Consider the following 21,334-nt stretch of genomic DNA (forward strand, 5'->3'; position numbering starts at 1 on the left):
GGGACATGGACAAGCACGTCCCTTCCCTGTGTCACCGCAGGCGCCCGCACTGGCAGCTGCAGGGACACGCTGGCTGGGCCCAACCTGGGGCTCCTGGCACCCCTAAACCCAGCTGGGATGCTCAGGCTGATGGATCCCACTGTGGATGCGGGGGGCTGAAGCCTGTAGAGCGGGGACCCCCCCCATCCCTCCGGGCTTGTTATAGCCACCATCCCCAGGAGCAAACAGCCCCTTGGCCCCCAGCATCCCCACCGGAGCCCGCCGGCCAGCCGCTCCCGACCCCCAGTCGCTTCGGTGGCAATGCTCCGGCACCAATCAAGCAGCTCTTGGGGGAAGCCGTAATTTTCGTAGCCATAACCTAGAGGTGGCACTGACCCCTAGTGACAAGCTCCCGCCCCGATGCAGCGCGAGGCCTGCGACTGGAAAAGGGCTCAGGGGCCCAAGAAGAGCGGGGATGAGGGAACGCTCCTCATCTCGCCCAAACCCCGCTGAAGGGAGGAGGGATCCTTCTGGCCCAGGGCTCGGCGGGCTGGGATGCAGCCACCCCTGCCACCCCAGCCCAGGACACCGGCCCCTCCACTCACCACCCTGCGCCCAAGAGAGATGCGTGCTCACTGTACTTGAGATAGGATTTATTTAAGACGTCGACGAGAGGCCCGGATATCGCGCTTCACCTGCGCCAAGTGGGAGAGCGATGCTGTAACAGCAGCAGGGGGGTCACGAGGGACAGGATGGGAGACGACCGACGTACAGTGGCGTAACGACCTAACAGAGCCCAGAAACGACGGGAACTCACGGAGGAGCTGTTGGTGCCCTGACCTACTCCTTCCCTTGGGAATAGTCAGCTGCACGGCAGGCTCCGATCTGCACGCTACAGCTTATTTTAAAGACATACCTTTTGGCTCTAAGCCTGTCGTTTAGTCCAAAAATGGTCTGTCTCAATCAAGGACTTCAAGGAGAGCCCAGGACTAATGGTCTATTTCTGGGCATTCCAAAATACTCCCACCCATGTGGGCCGCTTGCAGGATGAGAAATACAGACTCTACAATGCTCCCAGCAGTTCCTTACCATCAATTTTTCCCCCCTTCCCAGTAACTTCAGAGCCATAAGGAGGAGGAGGAGAATCCGGCCCTCACATCTCAGCAGTGCTGTGGAAAGGAGCAGAGGTTTATTGGAGGAGGTGGGAAGATCATCATGGCACGGGTGGGATTAGACAAAGCTTCTCTCCAAACACACAGCTCTGCCCAGCCCGCATCCCACGCTGGCCCGCGGGCTCAGGTCCTCCAGCGAGCAGTGACAGACCTTTTGCCGTCCCCAGGAGACGGGCAGAGGCTGGAAATCCACTTCCCCAGGTCCTGCGTGTCCCCAGCCTCATCCTTCAACTCCCACCACCTCGTTTCCAGACTCCCCGCCACCGTCCCCAGCTCAGGAGGCACCAACCTCGCTGCTGTCGCTGCGAGCAAAGAAAAACTGAGGCCGCAAATAACCCCCTGGGCTTGTAACCAAGAAAATGCCAGCGTTGAGCAAAGCCATCTTCCAACCTGCCTGCCCTTGGGATTTGCTGGCAAATTTTTGTCCCAGCTATTTATTCATTGCTGGCGCGATGACCTGAGCTCTGGCCTTCGTAATACAACTGCTTTAGCCAGATACTCCTCTTTCCCCCGAGGATGAACGCGTTCACAAAGCGGGTTCACAAGGCAGGTGTAAACACAAGCGGGTGCCGGGTTAAGCAGCCCTGGAGTGGGTGGCTCGCTTGCTCTCCCAGCTCCACACGGTTACGGTGCAGATAGAATCGCTTTTTGAGAGCAGGGCTTGCCAACACAGATCAGCAGAGCCGCTGCTGCAACCAGAAGGAGAGAGAGAAATGTGCTTTTTATCCTGGAATCACTCGCTTTTTCCTGCTCGGGGGCAACAAAAGCACCTATGTGAGACATACAGAAACTACAGAGCAGGGCTGTACTGATTTGACTTTTGCAGGCGAGCTCCCCCCGTTCCCCCCCCCCAGTTACCGGGTGGGCTGAGCTCCCTCGCAGCACCCTCCCTGCCGATCTGCTCTCGCCGCTTGCTGTGAAATGTAATCCCAACAGCAGCCAGGGGGGCCAAGGTGAGGGGTGGCTGGACTTATTTCTGGCATTGGAAGCCACAGCTACCAGCAGAACGACCAGCACACCGCAGCAGGGAACTCACACTGAGACTTAGGGGCTGTTTTAGCCCTTCGCCGTTAATTCACAGCTGGAAGCACTCCTCTCTTCAGTGTAAAGGCTCATGGAGGGGTGGGAACATGATTAAGGTTTTCTGGGCAGGGTCCCACATATTTCACTGCCCCCGGGGAGGGGGATGCCCAGCTCTCAGAGCTCGCTGTGTCTCTTGACCTGCTTCTCCCTTGCTGCCAGCCTGGGGGCTGTCCCCCGCAGGTCCCTCCCAGGGGACCCAACTTTTTCTGCCTTGGTCTCCTGGGGTGGCTCCTCCTGGAGAGTGGTGGCCCCTCCTGGGTTTTCGGGTGGGTGCTGTGCCGGCGTGTCCCCGTGGCGGTGGGAGGTGTGGAGGGGGAGCTCGGGCATGGAGGTCTCCATCATCTGGAGGAAGTCGTAAGCAGGGAGAGGTGGCTTCCAGTCTTCCTCAGACAAGGTACCTGAGAAGCAAACACAGTCCCATGTTGAGAAGTTCAGAGTTACGCGGCCCCGCTCCACAGACATTTCCCTTTCAATGGAATTAGGGATTTTTTTGGCCCTTCCAGGGAATGCAAAATTAAAGACCTTGATTTAAAATCACCCTCTTTCCTCCCAAACTAATAGCACCACTCAAATTAAACCAGCCTGGGGTGCATTAGTATTTACTGGAGCTAGTCAAGGCTCTGCTCTCTGAAGGCTGCAGGGGGGGTCCTCTGCCTTCAGATACCCCCCCTACAAAGGTCACACTGGGGGCCTGTCCACCAGTGGGTGGATGTTTCATTCAGATACATCCAAATAATAGATATTCTGCATTATTCTCAGATAACTGTGTTAATGATTGTGCATTACTGAGACACCATTAGGAGTGAGGGGAGGCTGCTGTCTGTGTGAGGAGGAAGCGGTCCCATTACATGAGGATGCTCTTTAATTTATGCTTTTAAGACTGATCACACGGTTCGTAGCACTTAAAAGCCTGAGGAGGGAGGCTGTGATGGCTGGCACAGCCCTTGGCCATGCCGTGAGCTGCTCAGACATCAGCTCACCCCTCTGGCACCCCTGAAAACTAAGGTCCCTCCCTAGAGACCTACACGAGAGCTGGGTGCCGTTAGCAGTGGCAATGGTAAGTGGAGGGGGGGACACGGCTGACTCACGGGGTTCTCCCCGTGATTACTGGGTCAGAAATGGTGTCTTCAGCTCCGGCAAGAGCCTTCACATCCTACCCCACCAGACCGATGCCAGCTTTTGGAAACACTTGCTTTGAAAAGCTCATTTTAAAATTCACAAAGATCAAGCGGAGTCACCCCATCGCCTTTCCGGAGCCTGGAGCAGGCTGGCAGCCAGCAGTTCCCAAGGTCCCTGTGGCATCCCATGGCTACACATAAGACATGAGGAAGGCACATCTGTGCTGCCTTCCTCCAAAGCTTCAGCAGGCTGATCAAGGCAGTGAAAAGCTCCATGGTACAAGCCAACCCTTCACATCCCAAAGACCACAACAAAGCACCAGCTTCCTTATCCGCTTCCGTCCAAAAAAGTGCTGGAAAGTGCCTAAAGAGCAGATATTTCTTATGCTGGCAACTGGGAGTCAGGAGGTTTTTTACTAGCAAGCTGTGTTTCAGAAGGTCTGTTCACAGCAAGCGGAGAGCACAGCCAGGTTTGGGGATTATCGCGGGGATGAGAGGTCGATTCAGAACTATTCACACCTCGCTCTGAACATTGAACAGTCCCAAAGCAAGCTCGTGAGTACGGGTATTCTCTCCTGGCCGGACTATTTGTACTTCTCCAGCTCAAACTAGCATAGCTAGTTTTTCCATCATTAAATTCCAGGGCAGAGAATTTATTGCACGTAGCATCTTCCCATAAACAGACCGGAGCTAACAGTTTGTGCTTAGGAACGTTACAAACGTGTGCCCACTTACTGCTGGGAATCTCCAGTCCCGTTTTTAGCTTCTCCAGCCAAGACAAGACGTTCGATTCAGTGACGGACTGCTCTGACGGGAACTTGAATACCTGACCCCCGGCACGAAGGTTCACCCAGAGGAGAACGGGCAGCGAAGGCACGGTGGCAAAGTACGCCTTCAGGACCCCGCGTCCCACCGGAGTCTTCCTCCTGTGGGGAAGGCGAGATTCAACTTGCTCACCAGCGGTTTGGCAGCACAGCAGGATGGAGAGCTGAGCAAGCACCAAAGCCCCTGGGCCACATCCAGCAAAGCACACCGTTTTGCTTACGGGACAGCTGTAGAAGCCCACCGCACTATTTATCAGCTCCACGCCTTAAGGCAAGCCTCCTCAAGCAAGCCTTCGGGGGCCGACGGAGAGGGAGCAGGCAGTGGATTAGATGCGTAAAGGAACCCTCGAGCAGGAGGAGCTGGGGCAAACTGTCGGAGGGTGTGTGGTGCTCTCCACCGTAAGTTTTTTAAGGATGGGTGAGGCAGAAGCGGGGCAGATGCTGCAGCCCACCGTGGCGAGCTCGTTTGCAGGGAGAGCCACCGGGTCCCTCCAGCCCAGCCGCTGCCGCCGGCCCGCGGCTCCGGCAGTTCCACAGGGGATGGGACGGGAGGGCAGGCGCCGGCGAGGGCTGCGCCCAGCAGGTCCAGCCCCCCCGGGGGCAGCTGCTGGGTGCGGCGGCAACTGCGATGGCAACTTCCCCGAGTGACAGGGAGAGAGCCTGAAAAAGGACACCGAGGTGGAGAGGCAGCAAGCCCGCGAAGACGCTGAGTGCCTCCAGCGCTATTTTCAGGCTGAGAGTGATGCTCCAGCCCTGACCTGGCTCCCGCTGTGGCACTGAGATCCTCTTTCTAGGACTGTGCTACTCTTCCCGAGCCACCAGCTGTATTCTGCCCTCTTCTGCGGTCATGCGCTTTTGTTCTGACAAAGGACAGCTCTTTCCTTCTCAGGGAGAGCAAAGGCAGATGTGTAGGTGGGGAAGTTCCAGGGGCTCTCGTTTCTTGTGCATTACTGGCAAACAAATTGTCTTCTCTTTGAAAACATGTGTGTTCCCCGTTAGCTAAGCTTCAGCCCACGCTGCGAGGCGCTTCCCAGACTTCAAAGCACGCTATGATTAAGACAGTGAGGTGTCTCTGGGCTTGGGCAAAACAAACAGAGGCTAAAAATTGAAAACGCAACTAGGGAGGGGAGGATTAAAAAAAACCCCTCTCCTACAACTTGCTATTTCTTAGTTCCTGGAGTCATTTTGTTTCTGGAGTATTTTTTAAGTTTGCCTTATGGGGCTCCTTCTGGCTGTCCCTTCTTCTGAAAACTTTCTTTCCCCTGGTCAACAATCAGCAATTGCCCTGTTAATACTTCCCTCTAATTGCCAGTGGAAAAATCACCAGAAGACACTCCAGGAGGGCAAATCTACTTTTTTCTTCAACATGCAACAAAAACACAAATAACACCAGAGCCAGGGTCAAGCCACCACGCAATATCTTTGAGAACATTTTACTCTACTGAAAATTATCTCTTCAATCAATTAAACATTTACTAATTTCACTTTGTCACATAATTTTGCAGCTGCCCAGAACACATACTGAATCGTTGCTAAATGATTTGACCTCCCAACTCCTGATGACTTCAGACCAAATAATCGCATTACCAGCTAAATAGTGTTTTCAGTAATTGCAGACTCAGTTGTTTCTTTCCCTGAAGTGCTAAGAGTGAGCTAACGGAAAGAAGAGAAGAGGTTTTTACACACTCACAAGTTCAACCAGCAAGCCACAAACACTTGCCAGGGTCTTCTTTTTGCCAGCTTCAGCATTTCCTTGCTTTCTTTTTGATCAATGTCACCATCGCTGAACAAGATGAGGAAGGGCTTTCTGAGTTGCAAGTAGCGGGGAAGATTCTGCACGGTGATTTCTGGCTGCAAGACATCAAAATGAGAAGTTGGGGTTTATAGGGAGGAGAGATCAGGGCAAAATTAGACTTTCTGGCCTTACGCGAGGGGTGAAGGGACCCAGCAAGGCTGCAGGGTTCATGTTGGATGCAAGCAGCTCGCGAACGAGCACGGGCGCCGGGATCTCGGTGCACGCTGGAGATGTCTACGCCCAGCCCTGCCCATCGCAAGCCAAGTCTGTATGAGCACTCCGAGATGGAGGGCTGGGAGCAGAGAAGGCAGGAGCAAAGCCAGTTCAGCCCAGCTCCACGTGTTACCACTATAACCAGCCTCGGGAAGCATCCTTAAGGGGCAGGGAGAGGCCAAGCCACTCCGGCAGCGGGTCTGTGACGACGAGCACAAGCCAGGCCATTGACTCCCAGGGTCTCTCCTCCCACGAGACCACACAGCAAACAGCAGATTTCTGTCCAGACTGTCTGATCCAAGCCATAAAACTTAAAAACAAACGTAACTCAGCATGATAGAAATAATGAGCAAACCCATTTATTTTGCACAGCTCCACGCTATAATCAGTGCTTCTGCAAACGACCGCAATGGAAAAAGGATACTTTTTTTTTTTTTTTTTTTTAACTTACAAAAATGTCCAGCAATTCATATCTGATCATCCGCACTATGTCTTGCGTGCTCTGTTTGGACAAAGTGATGCTTTCCACGCCCTGACCTCCGCTCCTGGCCAGGAGGAGGGCTGGCGGGGACACCGCGTATTTACGGGATCTGGAAAAGAGGGATGGTAACAAAAACTGGCTGGGGGATTTGGCACACACCAAGTCTGCTGCACACAGAGCTGGCATCCTCATGGGGAAAAGTGGGGACAGGAATGTAGGGGAGGGAAAGGCTGCTGTTAGAGGAGGAGGAAAGGGTCACGTTCCCCATCGCCCCCTCTCCAGTCTGGCTTTGAAGGGGAGAGACGGGGCTGACGTGTTCCCTCATCCCCCTCTGAAACAACCACTTACCCAGCTCGCACCAGACGCTAAATATATACACACATAAACTCAGATACTTCTTCTGCAAAAAGGCATCATCAGCTAAATAACAGGAAAAATCGAAAACACCACCACCTTAAACTATTTGCTGGCGCTCCACTTTCGTTTTCACACTTAAGGTTGTTAGGCGGTGCAAACACAGACCCAGTGCTTTACTCTGCCTCCCAAGACAAGGCAGGCAGAAAGTCTCAGACTCCACCTGAGGGACACCAACCTACACAAAATAAGCTCCAGGAGATCTGATTTTTGGCTTGGTGAACACAGGCAGTTTTGCTGAAGTCCAACCCCCGGTTAGAGCAACACACACGAACTGCACGCGTTTATTCTTAGTGGAAAAGCCAGCTCATCCTTTGTTCCCCAATGTTCTTCTGGTTAAGAGGGTTCAATGGTATTTAAAGAAAAGCTGAGAAGGTGGAAAGAGCAAAAATAGGAGAAGTCTGAGCAATAAAAGGGCAGGGGGTACACCAAGACGAGAAAGCAATTTTCTGGAAGTTTGAGGAACTTCCATCCTGAAGGCTCTAGATGTCAGTGCCCAGAGGAAGGGTGTGACCGAGGAAGTCAGATGTCTCAACAGTTTTTTTGGGGGGGCATCTGTATTTTATTTTTCAAAGGCTGCTGGTAATTTTTCAAAGGCTGTGACAACAGAATTGCTGGGGGAGTGAGTGAGATGGAAGGACATTTGGGGTTGTGGAGGTGAGGAGGTGGAAAGCCCTTGATTTCCTTTTCAAAAGTGATCTGGTCCTTTTTTTTTTTTTTTTTTTTTTTTTCTATATGAGAAAGACGCAACACAGACTCAGCCAACTGCAAAGAAAAGTGATGTTACAACTAATCACACTTCACCCTGCGGTTTGCCCAGGCAAGTTCAGTTTGGACACTTATTTTAGCAGTTTTGAATGGAATGAAGACTTGCTCAAATTTGCTTTATATCTCAGTGTCTGATGGTTTAAATATCTCAGTGCTTGATGGTTTAGGTTGTCAGTGACAAAGCAAGTGGAGGGAACTACAGCTAACACATGCCCATGATGTTCAGCTCATATGTGGGCCTTTCACTTCATTGCAGCACTTATCTGTCTGGAAATAATACATCCACTGCGAATTTCTAAGGGGCACCCCACATCTGCACTGATGTCTTGGTAAAGAGCAGCAGTAGTGAATGACCTTGGACTTTCCTGAGGCCTTCAAATGCTGCGAATCCTGCTGCTAAACTGTTCATGGATTTATCTGAGTCATTTCAGGCTCATTTTGTAGTATCCTCTGCTTTTTTTTTTTTTCAATTTATCTTCATAAATCGAGCCCGGAGCTAAGATTTCCCCCTTCTGCTCAGATTCCTGAGCTCCACCAGGCAAAGAACTTGAGTTTTACACTTCAGGTCATGACTGGGAATCTGCTGATCTATTAAGAAGGTGTTTAACTTTCCTCTCGTTGGTTTTTTTTTTTTTTTTTTTTTTCAAATTAACCTGTATTTGCAACCAATTAAGAATGGTAAAACCCTAGAAAATTTTTAAATTCAGGGATTTTTAACTTCTCAAACTTTCACAGGTCTTAAAGAGAGTCTCTGGCTCCTCAGAGGAGGTAAGGACCCTTGCTCCCTATGTCTAAATACACCAATTTGTTCAGCAGCCTTTAATAAGGATGTTTCTTAAATACTGCCAGAAAACCAACAAATTCCCCATCTTATAGTTGAAGTTTACCCTGAAATCACTTTTCATCTTACTGGTACCAAGTGGTTGTATTGTTGCTTATGGCAGCTTTCTATTTATACAGCAGAGGCATTTGATGGGTAATCTGAGACTTGCATTTAAATCAAAAACATCTGCAAACAAATACTTGGCAGGAATCTATGACATCTAAGTATTTGAGGAATAAAGAATTACTTCATTCAAAGCATTTCTTCCTTAATGTGTTGTTTTGTTTTTTTTTTTTTTTTTTTTCAATAGTTACCAATGGGGCAGGTGCTTGTTGAGCAAACAGTTTTGCTAACAACATTCTCTGTGTATTTTGTATACCATTTTCTCTGGGAAGAAGGGAATCAGCTTTCTGTGACCTGGGAGCCACAAACATTTCCTCGTTGAGTGTTTAGAAGAATAGCTTTTCTTTTCTTAAAAAGGGAAGTGAGCCTGGCTCTTGCATAAGGAATTCCTGTAAGTGTTTACTTTCTACTTACAGTTGAGAAGACCATCTACAGTAGCTTTGCCCACAAATCACAGCCAAAATCCAAACTTGGCAGAATGAATACCAATATAAATTGTATTAACTATTCCAACTAAACAGGAGCACATCGCAGACTGCAGCTGGAGCAGGAGGATGGAGGTGTATTCTTGCATGTGTCATTGCTGAGAGAACGCAGGCTTTTTCTACTGGTATCTTGTTTCGTGAGATCACCCTGCCCTCCTTTGCTTGTTCTCCTTCTATCAGCTGAGATCCTTAGGGGAGAAAAACCTTTTAGCTTGGAGGGTCAGGTTTTTCACACTGATGCTGCTGGTTGTGACTTCTGTACTTGCCATCGCCCAGTGGTCTCCCACCCCAGCACCGAACAAGCCTGGCACTGCCTCGCCTCTAAAACCCAACCACGGCTGGTGCTTTGAGCACAGTTTGATGAATAGAGATGTACTACCAAGATATCTGCATTTCTGTTCTCTGTGCATACCACAGAAATGCCCATGTCTTGTCAGATACACTAGAGAAGCATCGCGTCTGTAAGAAACTAATGAAAATATTTCACTGTCGCATTACTGGCTGGTAAACTCACACCTGGAAAACAGGCCAAGGACTTTCTGGGATTTTTAACTCTGCCTTGGTGGCTAATTCCTGATGGAAATAAGATGCCAGGGCAAGCTGAAGATTCCTGCTGGGTCTAGCTGTATTTATAGGCACTGAAGCATCTCTCACAGTCTAATCCAAAGCACTTCTCCCCTTGCTGGCGTGAGTCTTAATGACACGGTTAAGTGCACAAACTGATACATGCTCAGATCCCATTAGCTCCAATTTGGCTTAAAGGTAGGGCCGCAATTGATGATCTTATTCCATCAGGAGCTGACTAAGAAACCCTTGATTTCGCCTTTACCACATGTGCAGGAGGAAGGCTGCTATATTTTTCCAGCACTCTTCCTCCAGAAAGAGGATGCACCTCCCCAAAGTTCTGTCTGCAAATGGAGGTAACGCCTTGCTCGTGCCAAAGGGAGGGTAATGGGTGGGCACATCTTCCAAGAAAAGAAAAAACCCCAGTATGATTGACTGCCGAAAAGACAGAGGGAGGTTCTTCCCCATCCCTGGCAGCTTCAAACATCTCACGGACGGATGTGAGTGCCCACTGGGAGGCTGGATGAGATCCAAAAGGGTTTTAGGCCTTTCGTGGTGCTGCAGAAACGCCAGCTGCTCCACACCAAGGCAGCTCCATGGGATGACAACGTTTATTTCAGCACTTTCAAACCATTTCCCAGCACTCAGACACAATGCCCACTCCACCACTAGCCAAGAAAGCCGGCAAGTAGTCACAAGCAGCCTCTCTTTTGGCTGCTTTTGGCAACTGGGGGCAACCATCAGAGCAAGGCTCACATTTACACCCCTGGCTTTGCAGCAATCCCCTTACGCTCCCCTTCCCCATCCCCACCTCAGCAGGCCCTTTGGCAGCATCAGGGAAGGGAGGAAGAGACGAGAAGATGAAGGGCCGGCAGAAAGAGGAAGACCAGTAACAATTCATCACTTCTTCCTGACAGAAAGAGAAGGGCAGAACTGTTTTGTCTTCCTCACACACCAATTCTTGTTAGAGGATATCATTTTTTCAGCCTGTTTTTTCCTCCATAAAAGTTTAGTCCTGTTTCTGTGAGGAACCCAAAAGACGCATGGGGGCTGGCAGGGGTAGAGGATTGAAAATACTCAGAGTGGACTTGAACAGCAGGAAGGGAGATGACTGTTCATTTCAACAGGGCTAAATGAGTTGACCATGGGCAAGCTGCAAAGCAGTGGCAGAGCCAGGGCTACAGCTCCCTTTGGCTGAGCCCTGACCAGCCTCCTTACAGCACTAAGTCACTCTGTTTGGGGCTGCTGTTAAACACTCAGCATGGCCAGTGACACTTGCTCTAGGCATCGCCTTTCACTAAATGCAGATCAGTTTGAATTCTCCCCAAAGAAAATGAGAAACAACTTACAAAGCCAAGGCATCATCTTCAAAATACATCCCCATCGTTACGTGGCCACTTAAGATGTTTCCTGCCTCTTCGAAAGCTTCCCTGGCTGTAAAACAGAAAAAGATACCCCAAAAAAATCCACAATCGAATGAGAAGTGTCAGCTTCCTCCTGGAAAACAAATCGCTGTCTGCACACATAACACCCTCCCACACCAAACTGTCAGTGGGGAACAAAACTACCATTACGGGCTCATGAGAAATGGTTGTGTCTCATGGCTGCAGGCTACGGGAGGAGGAGTTGGCAACGGCTGAAAGGATCAGAAGGAAAGTTCCTATTATGAGAACAGTACTTGCTCTTTAGCCACCAGCCCTGAGTTTACAGAATCTGCACGACAGAGGCACCGATGGAAAAGTAAATGTCTTTAATGACTTAAAGTCCATAAGTGTTCTTCAAAACAGGAGACCAATTATAAGTCTAAATAGAAAACTTATAAATCACAGTTCCCTTTTGGAAATGACTGATAATGACTTAACTGGAGCAGTGCTAAGTGCCCAGCAGATAAACCAACCTCTCCCCCAAGGTTCTTTTCGTTTCACCCAATTCCTCAAAGCAGGCAGGGTCTGTTACGGGGCATCCAGCTAGGATAGGGAATGTCAAAAAGCCAAATGCCTTGCAGACACGGCGTGCTCCACTGCTTTGTGCAGCTGCAAAGAGAGGGCAGCACCTCGGTCAATACAGCCCAGCATAAACCCACCTGCATCGGCTGCCGGGGTCCACCGCTCGCCTTAGTGGGAGGGTGAGGGCAGGGAGAGGATGGGGAGGAAAGGACTGGGCTGGGGCTCTCTTGATCCATCACAGCTGAATCTATTCGTGCTGAGAGACTGAGAGCGGAGCCCTGAAATGAAGCTGATTCCAGAGCTGGTTTATGCCATTATAAACCATCCTCAGTTTTAGGCAGCTGGATTCCATGGGAGGGATGAGCTTTGTGAGAACATGCAAGCCATCTTGTGTGGGTTTGTAAAATGCAGCTATGGATCAGAGATCAAAACCGCTGCTGCCGAAGGTAGGGTGAAAACAGGGCGCATTTCAACACCACCACCTCTCCCCTTTTGTATTGAGCAACTTACAGCAACAAAAAAGGCTCTGCCGACTTAAGGGGAGTGAGAAATCATGCTCGCTGGAGAAGTCAGGTTTTCCCAAGAATTAAGGTTACATCTCAGATACAGCCATGATATATGTTGCTTTATAACTTCAGTAAGATCTCATTCAGATACTATTTTGTGTTTCTCATAACGTCCACTGCCATATCACAACTGGCCAGCCCAAGCCCTTGGGACCGGTGACTCAGATTTCAAAAGACGGAGGCTGGCTCCCAGCTGGTCACTTTTTGGTTCTTTGCCTCTTGCTTTCCAGTTACACTCAAAGCCGTATTTTCCATTGTGTTTCCCTGGAACCACAGGGACCACAAACATTTCTTTATGCTATTTTCCTTTCCAAATGGAAGCTTAGATCCTTAAAGGAGTGGCTCATTGAGGGTTCAGACATTATAGGAAACAACACACGTACAACAAAGCTGGTGACACAGCTTGCCTGGTTCATCTTGTGATATAGAAAAAACCACTGTTGGATGGGCTTGAGTTTCCAGCTCTTTGGTTTTGGTCACTTGATTTTATTAGTGTTGAGAGAAAAGCAACCCATAGGACCAGCTGATGGGGATCACCGAGAACCTCACCAGCAAAACCTGTGTGAGCTTGTCCATGCCCCAGCCACTGGACAAAAGGCCACGGGGCAGATTGTGAGCATGGCCTGTGCCATAAGGCACTAAAGGACACTTTCCTGACATGGCAAGTGCAGGCTCACATCCAATCTTCCTCAGGAGAGCATTTCTACAGGCATTTAACTTCAAACACCCACTCGAGACGTAAGCCCGTGTTGAAGTGCTGCCCTGCGGCATCCCTAGCTGCAAGAATTCTCTCCTAAACCAGGACAACCTTCAGCAGAGTCCAGGCTTACTCCTTTCATCAGGGTCATTCCTGATGAGACCTTCCCTCCCTATCACACTTCCAAATTTTTTCCTACTTTGGGGGCTGTGCCAGACCCATGCACCAGCCTTCATTCCTCAACAGCTCACAGCAATGGTCTTAGCTCTGTGCAAGAAACCTCCTAAATTCCCACAGCTCCACTACAGACACAGTGCACTTCTAGTATTCCCTCGAAAATCAGGCCACCCTGAGAGCACTGTTTTAATTCCCCACAGGGCCTGATTATGTGCTGCAGCACATGCCACGAGCTGGGATCCCAGCTGCCTTCCACGACAGCTGCTGTGAATTGCACAAGTCCAGCTTCACTGCAGGATTTGGGAACAAGAAGGAATAAAACTGTCAGCTGAGGGAGGGTCTACAGCTCCTGCAGAGTTTTTGGAGGCAGGATCTGAGCACGACCCTTTATCCCTCTAGTAGAAAGCATCTCATGAAGCCATGCTCTGCAGCAGCAGCTGTAGTAACTTTGCATACCGCCTTCTCCTGGTCTACACTGATGCTGGCAAGTCCTACAGTGGTATCAGAGATTTGCAGAACACAGGTGTATTTTTAAACATTTGCTGCACAGTTTAGGACAGAGCCTTATTTCCAAGCATGCTTTCAGTTTCTGCATAGCAAACAAATTTCTCTCCTGTAAGTTCTTCAAGTTTCCAGGAAAATGCTCGTTCATTGCCCTAGTAATACCATTCAACTCTTTGTAATAAATTTTAATTATAATTTTTCCAACAAGACTCTTTTAGCTCAGACCCACTGAAGGGCTTCTTAACATAGTTCTGACGTTAAGTGTTGGAAAAAATCCAGGGCTTTATTTAACTGGACATCTTGTTGCTCTGCTTCAGCTAACGAGAAATGGCAATAACATGGCATGTTGCTGGTTCAGGTTAGAGCAGGAATTCTTGCCGTGAGAAAATCATTGGAAATTCCCGATAAGTCTGCAGGCTGATAAGAGCAGCAGCGTGGTTTCCCTGACGCTGGCCCGGGGTTTGGTGCCAAACGAGCTGCCTCCAGTTTTCTGCTCCCTCAGGTCGTTCTGCGCGACGCTCCAACACCCCGCAGGTTACGGGGCCGTGAAAGCATCACGCATTTCATCTCCCTCGGCAGCTGAGTCACCCCAGACTGCGGGTGCCGTCCCAGACTGCAGCCCGAGTGTGCCCGAGGGAAGAGGCAATCTCACGGGCTCCACACAGAGCCGCCTGGAAACCTCCAAGGCTCTTGTTTGCACGGAACCAAACCAACAGCTTCTATATAGAAAAGAGTCTGAGCTCACACGTCCAGCCGGATCCTGGCAGGTTCCTTCCATGAATTCCTCTCACCAGCCCCGTGTTGTCCAAGGTCCTCAGACCATGGAGCTAATCCAGGCTCCGCTACTGCGACGAGTGGAATAGGTGGAACAGAGGGAAGATTTTGGAGCTCAGCTGATGAAAACCAGGGAGAAATGGGCTAAAGGTTTTTTGAGATCAGCAAGATTTTCTGCTATACTTAACAGACTTAGACCCTCCAGAAGAAGGCAGGTGTATTAGCTGTCGGCTGGCTCAGTGAACACAGCCCAAGTGTTTTATGGTTGGTTCCAGGCATTTTATTTCATTCTTACCTCCAAGCACAGTGTATTCCCTCTCCTTATGTGAGAAAGTAGCTTGGTTTGCATTTAACCAAAATTTACAGGCACAACGGAGCTTCAAAATGAAAAATAATCCTAAATTTTGATCTTAAGATAGATCAGAAAATTCTCCTTTTTTTAATGCAGTAACTCCCAGGGATATCTGGTAACTGTGGGGTTGGAAGGTCTTTGGTCTCCACTGTGGATTTGACTGAAGCATGACATGATGTTCCCTTTCCAGACTGACTTCCTTCCCTCTCCCTTGTTAGCATATACAATTGTCACATCAAAAACCACCGTAGCTCTTGGGCCAATGTTGCCATCTTTCAGAAAGGCTGTGGAAACCCAATGGGTCCTGGAGCACAGCTACAGCATGCAATGAATGACACTGGAGCAGCACCCGGGTGACCAACGGCACCCTATGCAGCAGGCTGGGGAAGGAGAGCGTGACTGCTCCAAGTCTCAGCCGCTGGCCGGGACTACACAGACCGAGATTACAGAGTGAGACAAATTCAAACAATTTCGGAACATTCCTTCCAGCACCTCTGCTTAGCATTTCTAGCTGTTGTCCACCACCCTGGGGGCTGTGCCCATCTATTTCAAAGTCCGCAAGTGGATTTCATCAAGTTGTTCACATTTCGTTCCTTTTGAAGTAAGAAATTTGTATTTTAACTTATTGCTGCTTTGCCTTTTTTTTTTTTTTTAAAAAAAAAAAAAAAAAGGGGGTTGGATTGTGTGTTGGTGACTGGGACTACCACATTTTGCAGGAGGAGGGTTTTTTTTTTTTTAAAAAAAAGGGGGGTTGGATTGTGTGTTGGTGACTGGGACTACCACATTTTGCAGGAGGAGGGTTTTTTTTTTAAAAAAAAAGGGGGGTTGGATTGTGTGTTGGTGACTGGGACTACCACATTTTGCAGGAGGAGGGTTTTTTTTTTTAAAAAAAAAAAAGGGGGTTGGATTGTGTGTTGGTTGCAAGGACTGGGACTACCACATTTTGCAGGAGGAGGGAGTCAGCAAGATAACTATCAATCCAATAGCGGAAAGGGCTTTCTTTAAGAAGGAATATGCTGTGATATGTTGTATGTGGACTACAAGAAGAGGCTGCTGGATCTGGGCTTGCTCAGTCAGAGGTTAAGAGGGGTTTTTAACAGCAGCCTACAACCACTCTGAAGGAGACTTGTAAAGGGGACAGAGCCAAACCCTCACGGTAAGGGGCAGGAAATACAACAGGGATAAAAGGCACAAATTGAGCCTTGATAAGTTCAGACTGGACATCTGCAAAAGTTTCTTTGCAGAGACAGGTCACCCAAGGCCCTGTTGTTTTGCGCTGCACCAATCACCTCGTCTCAACCTCTGTTGGGGTTGTCAGATGCTACCACACCAGGTGTAGTAGCCTGGCAGCTGAATGTCCTCTGAGCCAGGATATGGACCTTGGGCCCCACAGCCGGAATCACCCACGGCCTTCTACTTGCAAAAATAAAAAGGGTGGTGCCAGGCAGGCTGGGATGTGAGCAAACACACTTAGAGAAAATGAAACACAGAGGAACTTCCAAGCACCTGATCACCCCACTCCCATCAGGAAAGAAACTGAGGGCTTAACCCACAAATACCGTACTAACCTTCACTCGTGGCTGTGCTAAATACTCCCAGGAATGAAGTGTGGTGATAGGATGACAGCTCAGATGGAAACTCCCCTCTTAAATATCCTTCTGCTTCATCAATCGTGGCCAGCTTCAGAGGGCAAGACACTCGGCTCCTGTGGAAAGGCAGAGAAACAACATGGGCTGCTGCCTTCTTCACTTTTGGGATGAAGAGACAAAAGGGCAACCTCAACCCAACCCAGTGCAACCCCAACCCAATATGACAACCGTTATGCCTCATTAGAGACAAAAATCAGTCACCTGGGAAGGAAGGACAACGTCTAGTCACAGAAAGGCACTGGAGCTGGTTATGGGGAAGAGAGAACAGCCCTGAGCCAAACTGGTTGCTCTGAGATCCTTGGGATCCCCACTAAAAATAACAGAGAAGAAATTCCAGCAAAGAGAGAAGGACAGTGACAACAGATGGATGCACTGTCCAAGAACAGATGTTCCCTGACATTGAAAAGCACAAAAAGTTATTAAGCTAATATTCAAACCAGGTCTACAATCAGATCTGACATTATTTTTCCAAACAGGATTTCCATTACACAGGATGTGAAGCATCCAGAATATCATCTAGCAGATGTGCCAACCTTACTGCATGGGGACTCATTAACAGACGCTTACAGCATGATGAAGCTGATCAGTTCTTCGGTTCCCCACATGCCATCGTACATCACTGATCGCTGTCCCTTCTCAAAAATCTTGATGGTAGGAAACTGAGTGATGTTCTCCTTTGTGCAAACAACAGGCCAGTCCCAGCAGTTTACCCGAGAGAGCAAAACTCCCTGAGTTCCTGGAGTGGAAAACAAATACGTATAAATAACATGGGGGGGAAAAAAAAAATGGTTGAAAAAGAGAGCTTTTTATTAGCTTCTTTGGATATTATTGCACGTATTTGTGTTAATGCTGCCAGAACTCCTATTTGCTTTGGCATGCATCCTGCAGGGCTGGATCCTAACACGCTGCATGCACATGGAGTGACCCCAGGTGGGCTACTGCTGAGAAGCTGCTGGGCCCATCCTGGAGTCAAATGCTGCTTTGTGTGGGCAGGATGTCAAAATCCAGCCCCAAATACACAATCCCTTCGAGTACAGGCCATCTCCCTCTTGAAATAATTTAACCTTACACTTTTGAGCATAATAATAACTATTTCCAGCCTGCAAAACTATTAAATACTTCAGCAGGTGTGGATTGATCCAAACAACAGACCAGGGAGAAAATAAACTCATGGAAGTGGTAGGTTGCACTTCTCAGAAGGAAATTCCCAGAGACATTCACATCTGGCTGGTTACTCAAAGCAACACCACGAAACCCTGAGGCAACTGTCCGGGCACATAAAAGGCAGTAAGGAAAGGTGCTGGAAATACCTTAGGAATAAGGCCAAAAACAAAGAATCGATGCAGGCCCTCCTTTACAGGGAAGAGGGGTGATAAAGCTTGGCATGGAGGAGGCTGATGCATTCGAGGCTTTTTCATTTATTAAGGTGCCTAGTGTTGAAAAAGCATCTGTGCTACCTAAAGCATGAAGCCCAATACACAAGGAGCAGCTAAAGGTCACATAAACATGATAGATGTAATAGAGGCTGGCAGTCTGATGGCATTCACCTTATCCTTCCTATGCAAGCTGCTCAGCTCCAAACCACTAGCAGATACCTTTAGGACCTTAAGAAGGAGCCTGGGGTCTCACAGGTAAGGGAGAGGGAAAGGGAAAGCACTTGGGAATTACCTATCAGTCGGTCCAACTTTGGTTCCTGGTACTAAAAAGCTTTTTACGGGTCTCACCAAAGCGATAAACTCGAAGGATTCATCAGCAGCGAAACAAATGAAGGTTGGCTCCCTTCACGCTTTCCATGAGCCCAAGACACAGTGTGCACAGCTCCAGCATGTCCTTATCAACCTTTCTTTCCTCTGCAGGTTGGGTGATGACCAGCACACACGGCTGCTGGTCCACGGCTCAGCCTGTGCTAACCAGCTGGCAGGTGAACCATCACCGGCTTCACTAGCCACCACCCCCTGGTTGCCAGCCTCGCCTAACCTGCCTCCTGCCTACTTGCAGGCTTGACCAAGGACAGCAGGGCTGTGTACAGTCCTCAGGCCATCCGTCGTCCATGCCCACTGCAGGAATGCCCTATCGCAGAAATCTTCATGCCTTCCCTAAATTTGTTTGAAGAGGATTCAAGAGTTACATGGGAAAGATGGGATGAAACCTAAAGACAAGTACACACACGGAGGCAGACCGTAGCAAAGTGTCCTTCAGAAACCAGGGTCAGGGCAGGTGATGGGGATTTCTCAAGAGTACAGCAGATCAAAACAGCCAGGCTTTCTTCTCTGTCTGTCCTAGATTTGATTCTCATCACTATTTTCATTAAAGGTCTGGCTGATGGAATAAAACACACACCTCCTATCTACAAATGGTCCCAAGCCCAGAGGGGCAGAAAGCAATTTGAAGGGCAAAATGTAACAACAGCAGCATTCTGTAATGAGAAGCAGGATGCACAGATATCATCAGTGCTGCAGAAAAGGGCAAAGCTCATTCTGGGATGAGTTCTCAGCAGTGTCTGCAAGACATGGGAGGAAAATGATGCTCTTCTGTCCCAGCGAGACCTATGCAGAGCCCAGCAAGCCAGGCTAGGAAACATGTTTTTGGAAAGGTTTACACAGATGAGAGAGAATCTGGAGAAGTTTTAAAGACATGCCTCCTGAGGAAAAACCCAAAGAATGGTGTTTCTTTTGATTGGAAATCACCTGGAAGAAAGAAACAATAAAATATAACAATATGTAAAGTCTGCTCTGGAGGCGACAGTGAGATTACTCTATGCTGCCAGCTGGGCAAGGACAAGCAACAACCTATTTCCAGGTATTAAATATTCCCAGACCAAATATTAAAACAAGCTACTGAGAACCAAGCACAGCTGAGTCGCCTTGGCAGAGAAGCTGTGGAAGGGTTTTATTTCACAGATCAGAAATGTTCCTGCCAGGGATCAGCAAGGCATCTTCACAGAGAAGGGCGAAGGCAGGGGTGACCTCTGCATGTGTTCCTATCCCCTATCCCTATGTCCCTGGCATCCCACTGGACCATTTTCTGCAACCCTCATTTTAGGTTTTGCTTTGCAGCTCACGTGAGGAGTTCTGCTGCTGTTCTGCCTTGTGTCAAACTCCTGTACAGCGCGGAGCTAAGGGTCTGCAATTCCACTCAGACAGTCAGGAGTTGTCAAAACACTCCACGAGAGCAGAAATGGTTTGTGTCATTCTCCAGGCTCTGAAATAACATCCCAAATTAAAAGCCTGCCCCAGGATTTATTTCGCACCTCTGACCCAGAATAGCTGGTTCTCATTATCTATTACCACATAACCATGTGTCTTGCCCAACTCTGAAAAAAAATGACATGGAAATAGGACTTTGATACCTTGTTAAAATTGAGATGCATGGCTGCTCTAAGGTCCCTCAAACATGAGTTTTAGTATTTGGATACTACCTTGAGGGATTATGTACCAAAAGTACTCCAAAGGAGCCCCACCTGGCCTGAGGAACACCTTGCACAGGATGATCACTCTCCCGTTCCAATCTACACCATATTATTAATTACTGAATGAGCAGCAATTTCAGGAGTTGAGTAACTCAGCAACACACTGTTCAGCCCTGTGGTCACTGTTGAGCTGCTGGATGGGAAGAAAGGTGAAAGAGGAACACAAGATCCTACTGTTCTGTAATTTTAGGTGCTACTAAAACCAGCAACAGCAAGAATGTCTGTCCTAGGAGTCTTATAAAACCAGGACAATCATCAATGCCATAGGGAACAAGAAAAATCAAGAATCCCTTAAACTTCTAATCCTTTGGAGAGCAGGACTGGCATTGGAAACAGCTCACTTGAAGAGCTCATCCAAAAGCTACGACATGAAAGAGAAGTAATGTATGAAGTGCTGCACCTCAAGAGGAGGAATCTAATATGGAATGGGAAACAACTACCCAGATAGCATTACAATGAACTTCTAATTATTTACTTCAGATTTAGGCTCCATGAAGATACATTGCTAAATCGAGCAAGTGATTTTCATGCCTTTGAACTACAACTTCAGACCTCTGTCTTTGGAAGTACTGGTCAAGAAGACTCCACAAGCACAGAAAAGAGAAGCAGAACTGATTTTCCATCACAGTATATGGCTCTTCATAGATACTGGTTTCCTCTCTTCTTTGCAGAAAAGGTCCAATGACACACCTAAGAAATGCTTAGCACTGTCTCACCTTCACATCCTCTTCTGTTTCAGGGGTGCTGCTTCCATGAATTCTCATCTTGCAAAAGAAAACAAGATTTGCAGCCGTTAGCCGCAGTGGCAGTGGGAATGGCATGCTCTTGCTGCAAGAGTAGAAAATGTGCTCGCTTCAGCAAGATAGAGATGCCTCTCTTTTATCTCTTGCTAGATTGCATCTCTCAATGAAGGGAAAACAGTTGGGGGGCTATAAACTTAATTTTGCGATGATCTGCTGAACATCTGTTACTGGATGATTCACAGGGTCATTCCAGTCTCCAACCTCCTCCATTCCTTTTGTGCTTGATCTCATATGGCCTGTTCGCAGAGCAATTTTGCACAAGGAATTGGCATCAAAAGTGGGACCTGGTTCTGCAACTCAAAATGTGCCTCTAGAGTGGGTGATTCATGCCTCAGACAGCTGGTCTTGGCTTCTCAGCCCTTAGGAAGAAAACTCCACCCCAGAAAGCAGACAGGAATACCAGCGCTTCTGGGGGAGCTGAGAAACTGCCACAAAGCCATACCCCATGTTTTACTCTCAGTCCTGCATAGCTCAAGATCTTCTTCCTGCTCCAGATTTCTGTCCCTTGCGCTGCTCTATCTTCCCTCATCCTGGTCGTAACTGAGAGCCCAGGGA

The 21,334-nt window shown here is 48.6% G+C and overlaps 1 protein-coding gene across 2 annotated transcripts in view; it reads right to left on the reverse strand.

Annotated features, from left to right (window-relative positions):
- Nucleotides 1-617: 617 nt before the first annotated feature.
- TXNDC16 (thioredoxin domain containing 16) overlaps nt 618-21,334 on the reverse strand; it is a 40,642-nt gene continuing 19,925 nt past the window's right edge. For both annotated transcript variants that reach the window (XM_033009802.2, XM_033009804.2), the window contains 7 exons: nt 17,075-17,243; nt 16,427-16,563; nt 11,192-11,276; nt 6,636-6,774; nt 5,867-6,027; nt 4,088-4,278; nt 618-2,632 (listed from right to left, as the gene is read on the reverse strand). In XM_033009802.2, coding sequence (XP_032865693.2) covers nt 2,349-2,632; nt 4,088-4,278; nt 5,867-6,027; nt 6,636-6,774; nt 11,192-11,276; nt 16,427-16,563; nt 17,075-17,243 — 1,166 coding nt within the window. In that variant the 3' untranslated portion in view covers nt 618-2,348. The remainder of the gene's footprint in view (nt 2,633-4,087; nt 4,279-5,866; nt 6,028-6,635; nt 6,775-11,191; nt 11,277-16,426; nt 16,564-17,074; nt 17,244-21,334) is intronic.

The sequence above is a fragment of the Tyto alba genome, unplaced genomic scaffold, assembly GCF_018691265.1.
Source record: "Tyto alba isolate M040663 unplaced genomic scaffold, T.alba_DEE_v4.0 Super-Scaffold_29, whole genome shotgun sequence".
Classification (NCBI taxonomy): Eukaryota; Metazoa; Chordata; class Aves; order Strigiformes; family Tytonidae; genus Tyto; species Tyto alba.